A 7299-nucleotide genomic window follows, 5' to 3' on the forward strand; every position below is an offset into this window, starting at 1 on the left:
YCCTAAAAGGCAAATAAAGCTCTTGCTTTGCAGTTGCTCCCTGCCCGCCCAGGCCAGGAGCGGAGTAAGCCCACGTGGGCACCACGCTTACTCTGTGCTCACCAGCTCCTGCCGCAGGCTGCCCCACCAGGGCCCCCGTAGCCACGGTGTGCCCCAGTGCGGGCTACGACCGCTGGCCGGTGATGCCAGCCGGCACCCAGGAGCCCTGTGCTGTGCTCCGAGGGTCTCCCAGCTGCTCRGGTGGCATCTGAGCCCGGGCTGGCTCTGCGCGTTGCCCGGAGRGCGGGACCCTTGCAATACCTCTTTGCAAACGTCGCCCGCGGGAAYGGGAGGCTTCTGCGGGCGCGAAGGGGCAGAGCGGGGCAGCCGCGGGAGCGCCGCGCGCCTCCGGCTCGGCGCCAGCAGCGGGGCCCGCAGCAGGGAGGGGCTTCTGCGCCGCTGCCAAACCGGCCTCCGCGCGCGCTTATAAAAGCACGCGGCGGCGGGACGGCCGCTGCCAGCCGCCCCGCGCCGTCGCAACCGAGCCGCCTCGTCGCCCCGGTGCGTTTCTCRACGAAGAGGGTTTCGGTACAAAACGGGCGCTCGCTTTGCGTTTGCGGGGGAACCGGGGTGCCGCGGTGGGAGTGAGAGGAGGCTCGCGGAGCTGCGCGGGGCAGACGCCGCCGAGCAGCCTGGCGCCGCGGGGCAGACACCCCGCTCTGCCCCACGCGGGTCCCGCGGCGCCGGCTGCGCCGCAGCTGGTTCCTGCAGCTCTTCAGGGCAGAGCCCCTCGAGCGCCGGTTTCTAACCTCCTCTAGCTTTCTACGGCACCTGCCTCCGCCACGGCCCTCGCCTCAGCTTGGCGGAGGTGCAGACGTTCCCGAGCTGTCCGAACGCCCCGCGCCGTGCCGGGCGCCGGGCCTGGGTGCTGCCCCGACGGGCTGGCCCGTGCTGCTGCCCCGTCCTCCCTTCCTGCCCCCCACGCCTGCTTTCTTCTCTGCCTCCAGGCGCAGCCATGCTGAGGACGGCGGTGCTGCTCTCGGTCCTGCTCAGCCTCGTTGGCTTTGGAGAAGGGCAGACGTTTCACATGGGACCGTGTCCAGACCCACCAGTCCAGGAAGACTTCAACATCGCCAAGGTGCGAAGAGCTTTCCGAAAGCTCCCGTCGGGCAGCGAGCTGGGCCGCAGCGACGCGCGCCGGGGCGCGGGCCGGTCCGCGGGGTCCTGGCAGCTGCCGGCAGCGGCCGCGTGCTGAGCACCTTGCGGCCCGCGCGGCGCTGGCTGCCCGTGGCCTGGCCCACGGGGTCCCAGCGCCTGCGCCGTCCCGCGGACCCCTCGGCAGTCTCGCGGGTCCACGCGAGAGCCGCTGAGGCTCCCGCGGGCTGAGCAGGTCACCAGAGGAACCAGGCTGCTCTGCGGACTCACCGAGTCCCCTCGCACTAAACCCTCKACTTTCTTTTATCAGTACGTTGGAAAATGGTACGAGATAGAGAAGCTGCCATCAAGTTTCGAGAAAGGAAGCTGCATCCAGGCAAATTACGTGATGGAAGAGAACGGGAAGATCAAAGTGATCAACAAGGAGCTGCAGTAAGTGTAAAATGCCCCGGGTCTCGCTCACTGGCTGTTTTAGAGCCCTCAGTGCTTTAAACACCCCAAGTCCTTTGGTGGAGGAGAAGCCAGGAGCCCCAGGTCCCGTCACGCGGGGCTGCGGGCTGCTCGCCGGGTGGCAGCCGCCCCGGGTGCCCCCGGGTGCCGAGAGGTGCCCGTGCCCTGCACTGCCCCCTTCTCTGGAGCAGAAGCRCCCAAAGCACCTGACGAAAGGGGCTGGGGACGTGGGGCACGTGGGCYGTCTTCACTTGAGCAAACATTTGACAGTCTGTCCTTTGAAGCGTTTACCTTGCAGCGCAGGGGTGTCAGAAATCGCTGCCGGTTTAAATCAGCGAGCGGAGGGAAAGCACCGATTATTCTCTCCGTTACACTGGGTAGCCGGCAGTCACGCTGAGCCCTCCCGGCTTCTCGCACGGGCTGCTGCGGGTGTTGTTTTGCTTAGGTCTGTCAACAACCCTGCCTTTCACGGGGCGGTGGGGCAAGCGGCAGCGTGACCGAGCGGCGGCGAGCGCTGAAGGAGCCGCTGTTCCCCGCGCTCCCTGGCATGGGCTGGCGACATTGTCCTGCTCTGCAATAACAACGCTGCAACATGTTCCTCGTGCCGCGCGGCAGCTGCTCGGCCCCGTCTCCGCGGCTCCCGCGCCACGGGAGCGCCTGACGACCAGCTGGCCCCTATTAAACTGCAGGCGGTGGGACTCTGCAGGAGGGGAACGTCTCAGTGGGACTGACCGTCGGTGTCAGGACTGCAGCAGCTCAGGATCCTCAAGCGTCAGGAACACCTTGGWAAAACCCGCTGGCCGACGCGCGTGCTGTGCGTGGCTCCAACGCCAGCCCCTCGACCCTCGCTGCCGGCAGACCCGCAGGCGCAGCGTCTCCCTTGCGATACCTGCGTCCTGCAGCCGGTCTGCGTCTCCAGAGCAAGGCAGCGGTGTTCACGGGTCGCTTGTGCCTGCAGCGTCTGTCGGCTCTCGTGCCCAAGCCAGCAAGCGCACGCTAACAAGCTTCTTGCGGCGCTCCTGGTGAGAGGAAGGCAGGGACTATAGGCACGCACAGGCATACAGCCCCTTTTGTTTTACRGACAGGGAAAATGAGGTGGAAGTACAAAGCAACGTGGCCACAGCTACGCAGGGAGCTGCTGGTGAGACAAATTAGCTCCGGTCTCTTTGGGTGCTCCCATTTCAAAGCCCCACAGGCAGTCGCTCAGGCTTGAGGCGTCCAGGGAAAAATGCAATCACATGTTAGGCAGCTTGAGCTATAGAGCCTGCTGCCAGCAGGACAGCGCTCTGGATCGGCAGCAAAACAAGCCTGAACTCATCAAGTAGGGGCAGGTAACTTGTGTGGGGAAGGATATGCTTCGACCTGGAAATGCATAAGCGATTGGGCACCTTTCAGAGCTAGCAGAAGTGGAGCAAGTCCTTGGCAGATCTGAGAAGAGTGCTGGGATTTTCCTGCTCTCCATGGAGGGATCTGTCTGTCCAGGCCTCGGGCCTGGGGCTCCCTTGGTGGCCACTGAGCCGAACTTGCCATCACTGAGCCCTTCAGGCTGGTTTTGCAAGGGAAAGCTCCTCCAATAGTGGTGGAGGAGAGCAGAGAAGCAGTTTTTGGACTGTGCAGTGCTACGTCTCGGTCTTGAGCAGGATTTTGCATGCTTGGGGGCAATTAGGAAAAGATGCTTGCTGCAGGGCTGAGCCAGGCCAGTCCAGCACAGCTGTGCGAGGCAAAGCAGGAGCAGAGCTGGGCTCGCAGCGGTGCCTGGCCTCCCTCTAGCACTCCTTCCAGTTATTGGTGTTTGCAGGCAGTCGTGTGTCTGGCCATGCTGGATGCTGCAGACTGTCCCAGGAATGCTGTCCTTGCCCACGTTCACYAGCTCTTCCTGTTCTGCCCCATCAGTATTGTCAGGGCAATCGAAGCGCGTTCAGGCAGTATGAGCATTAAATGAGGGCTCACACCAGCCACACAGCAGTTCTGCTGCTTCCTCTCTCAAGCAGCTCTGGGGATCCTTCAGCTGTTAACCTGCCTTTAATGGTTTGAATGTGTGTTGTCAGGCATTTTTTTATCAGTGCTGGCTTGGAAATGTGCCACACTGTAAAGCCCTGGAGAGAGGCATCTTGGAGGTCTGGGGTAAATTAACCTGCAACGGCATTCCTGTGTCCCTGCCACCCCACTGAGCATGTCTCCGGACCCGGCGTGTACCACYAGCCACTGAAACACGGTCTCCAAAGGTTGACCTGTTCTTCTGGGGAAGCTGTGGTTAGCTGGGACATGTTTCAGCCACCCCTTGGTAGATGAATACGTCAGGAAGGATAAAAACTTAAATGTGATTTCAAAAACTTGCCTAATTTTATTTCTCACCTTGTCATTCTCTCCTTAGGTCTAAYGGCAAAGTTAAAGAAATCGAAGGAGAAATCACATATGTGGACGTAAAGGAGCCAGCCAAGCTCGGCATCAGCTTTAACTGGTGTAAGTGTGTCACCAGGAGCCGCTTGCAGCCGGCACCAGCTCCCAGCACGGGCCGTTGGCTGCCACAGCACCGCGAGCCCGGCTCATGCGGAGGGCAGGCRGTGTGCAGGGGCATAAAGCAAGTAACTGCAATGTTATCAAAAACGGACAACCTGCAGAGCAAGAGGTTGCCCCAGGGCTTCACCGCAGCATGACGGGGACTGCAGCCTAGGCAAAGGGTTAGGACCAGTGCTGGGATCAGCGGGCCGAGATCTGATGATGTTCAGCTATAATTTACAGCAATAGCCCTAGTGGTAGAGTACTTTTCACCAGCTGATCCCAAAGCAAGGAAGATGAGCAGCACTGCCATCACTGCGTGCCACGTTACCTGTGGGGAAGCGAAGGGTTGGAGGTGGGGGAGGCAGCCCACAGAGCCAGGAACAGGCTTGTTTTTCGGAAGCCCAGCCCAGCACACACTGCCTCTGCTTACAAGCTGCTTCCATTAGCTTTAATAACGTGTTTTTGTTTGCTTTTTCTTTGCTTGCTAATGYAATGTGCCACAGGAGCCTGCTGAGGTATGGCGCACTTTGATCGTGTTACACAGCACTTTCCTCTGTCCACAGCAATGCTTTGGAAAGTGAAAATCTGTCTCTCCTTTGCACCTCTTTTAGTTCTTACTTTCTCACGCCTTTTCCTTGGCTGTTTGCGGCACTAACAGAGGAGTTATTTGAGAAGCGGGTGGGTGGAGCAGGGGACGTGCACAGACAGACCCGGCTAKGTGCCGCGAGTGCCCCCGCTGCGGCCGTTTCACCCGCAGAGTGCGCAGGGCCCYGGAGCCACGCTTGGCATTTCCGAATGGACCAGAAACAAATCCCCATGCATTTACTCCAGCCTGCTGGACCAATTTCTGCTTTCCGCCTGATGGCTGGAAGCTGGAGTAGCTGATGCTCCTGGCAGCAGATGTAGCAGCCTGACTGCAMAGGGGATTTGCCCAGGCGGCTGGTACCAGCGGGATCGGCCAGTGATGCTGCTTTCGGCCACCCCGCCTCCACGGGGCTCTGCAGGGCCCTGCCCCGGGGCCGCGGGGGCCGGGAGGGAGGTCGTGCTTCGTGCTTCTCCGCTCGTGGCTGTCGGTCCAGGCCTACGGCTCACCCATGCCAGCRAGCCCCCTCACACACGTACGGGCTTTCAGAGGGCTGGGCTGGCTGTTCAGGTCGCAGTGCGACATGTGCATGGCTTTGGGGCTCTCTCGAGTCCCTCTGGTCAGAACAAGGAGTCCTGATGTGGTTTCCTAAATTACAGATCCCTGCTCTGGCCACCATGGTGTGGCCCTGCAGCAGCAGGACAGGCCACAGCCCCCAGGAGACGGGGCTGCAGCACCCTGCTGCGGAGCGGTCCAGAGCTGGTCGCCCATGGCGTTTAACGATGCCCTTCTTTCTCCTAGTCACACCTTCCGCTCCTTACTGGGTCATCTCCACTGACTATGAGAACTACTCGCTGGTTTACTCCTGCACTAACATTCTCTGGCTCTTCCATGTCAACTACGCCTGGATTCTTTCAAGAGCTCCCGAGATGCACCCGGAAACTGTGGACAGCCTGAAGAACCTTCTCCAGTCCTACAAGATTGACACCGAGAAAATGATGCCCACGAACCAACTTAACTGCCCTCCTGAGATGTAACTCCGACAGCACCGCACCAGCTGCGAACTCTGCTGCTTTCCTTAGTGCCCGTTAGGACTTCTTTGCGTAGTCGTAGCCCCTCTGCTAACGGTAGTTTGCCAGCCCTGACCGTTGCTCCTCGCGGGTGTTCTCTGTTGTTATTCCTCCTTTTTTGTCTCACTCTGACTGACTTTTGCAGAGTAACTGACTGGTTCAAAGCTAAAGGGTGAAGAAAAGGAATCCTGAAGTGCAGACGTCAAGTTTTGCTGTTGCTGTGGATCCTCAAGTGTGTGGATACAAAAGGGTATGAGATGTGATGTACAAATCTTAGTCCTGCGGGAAAATCTTTCTCTATGCTCCTGCAGGTGCATTTCCTATTTTTGTTGTGATGTTTCTGGGCCTGTTAGGTACACGCAGCGGCTGAGCCACCCCACAGCCTCCCCAGCTGCAACGGCTGGCCATCGGGGGTCTGTCCTGCAACCAAGGAATTGCCACTGGGGTTTTTAAACATGCTTTCTGGTGCAGGGATGTAGGGACRTGCTCCTGCCAAATCAGCAAGCCTTCTTGCTAAAATCCAGATCTGGCCCTTCGCATTTAATGCCTGAAATGCCTAAAAATGTCCAGAAATTCATCATTGCTCCCCCCCCCCAGTGCCTGTATGCATCTTTTCTTGCCTCTGGCAAGGCTGGTCCTGCACCACCAAAGGCTCAGCTCTGACAGTACCTGCAGACAGGCAGAAAAAGGAGGAGAAGGGTCCGTGCTCTTGTCCACACACAGGACGGGCAAGGAGCAAACGTGGCTCTTGTCCTGCCTGTGGAATGTGTCGCGCGCCAGAGGCTTTCCCCGAACTCCTCCAGCTGGCAGGCTGTGTCCTGTGTGCCGCTCACCGCTTTGTTCGCATCCGAGTGCCCTGACGGCACTGCATCTGCCCTGGCAGATGTTCGCAAGGCGCTGCTACGACTCTGCTTACATAGCACTGATGCAACTCATTAAAAATGAAATCAAAATATCTGCTTCCGGGCTTTTGTACCTTCAGAGCTGCGTGACTTTTCTGAGCCGGCCTAGGGCACGGCGTGCTCTACCTGCCCTTCGTGGAGCATACGGCAGCGGGAGGGCAGGACCAGCCTGGCCCGGCCCGGGCAGAGGGTTCCCACCGTCGGCCGCAGCATCGGCCTTTACCCGTTGCCAAAGAGATAGCGCAGAGAAAACGAGGCTGGGACCATCTGCGGGCTCGATGGGAGAAGACGCCTCGCAGCAGACGGGGGAGCGCTGGCGACTCATGTGCAGCGACGCTGCCCCTGCACGCAGCTGCRTTTGATTGCATTCGGAAAAACTGGACTGCTTTTCTCAGCTCTGTCCCGCCAGGGCCGGGGGCTCCAGGCAGCGGTTAGCTCTGCTCGCCAGCGAGTTTTACAGAGCAGAGTCGAGTATGGTAAGGCAGACGGGCTGCCTGGCGCCCCGCGCCCCGCTGAGGGGCCCAGGCGGAGCGCGGCTCCGGCAGCTCCCGCCGCGGGAACGGGGCTCCCGGGACGAGCCGCGCGGGCGGGCGCTGGCAGCAGGGGACGCGGCCACGGAGACGGCTCCCGCGGCGGGCTCTCCCGCTGCTGCGGCCCG

The 7299-nt window shown here is 60.3% G+C and overlaps 1 protein-coding gene across 2 annotated transcripts; it reads left to right on the forward strand.

Moving 5' to 3' along the window:
* Positions 1 to 450: 450 nt before the first annotated feature.
* Positions 451 to 6694, forward strand: APOD (apolipoprotein D). 2 transcript variants are annotated; one of them, XM_085298660.1, is made up of 5 exons: positions 451 to 567; positions 987 to 1117; positions 1445 to 1566; positions 3959 to 4047; positions 5471 to 6694. In XM_085298660.1, exons 2-5 carry the CDS (start codon positions 995 to 997, stop codon positions 5704 to 5706), a joined length of 570 nt encoding a protein of 189 aa, XP_085154786.1. In that variant the 5' UTR covers positions 451 to 567; positions 987 to 994; the 3' UTR covers positions 5707 to 6694. The 2 variants fall into 2 exon arrangements, with proteins under 2 accessions (XP_085154786.1, XP_085154787.1); XM_085298661.1 differs by having other exon boundaries at positions 451 to 540.
* Positions 6695 to 7299: the final 605 nt, after the last annotated feature.

Source organism: Rhea americana, unplaced genomic scaffold (genome assembly GCF_003343005.1).
Source record: "Rhea americana isolate MKP2758 unplaced genomic scaffold, rheAme1 scaffold_14, whole genome shotgun sequence".
NCBI classification, from domain to species: domain Eukaryota; kingdom Metazoa; phylum Chordata; class Aves; order Rheiformes; family Rheidae; genus Rhea; species Rhea americana.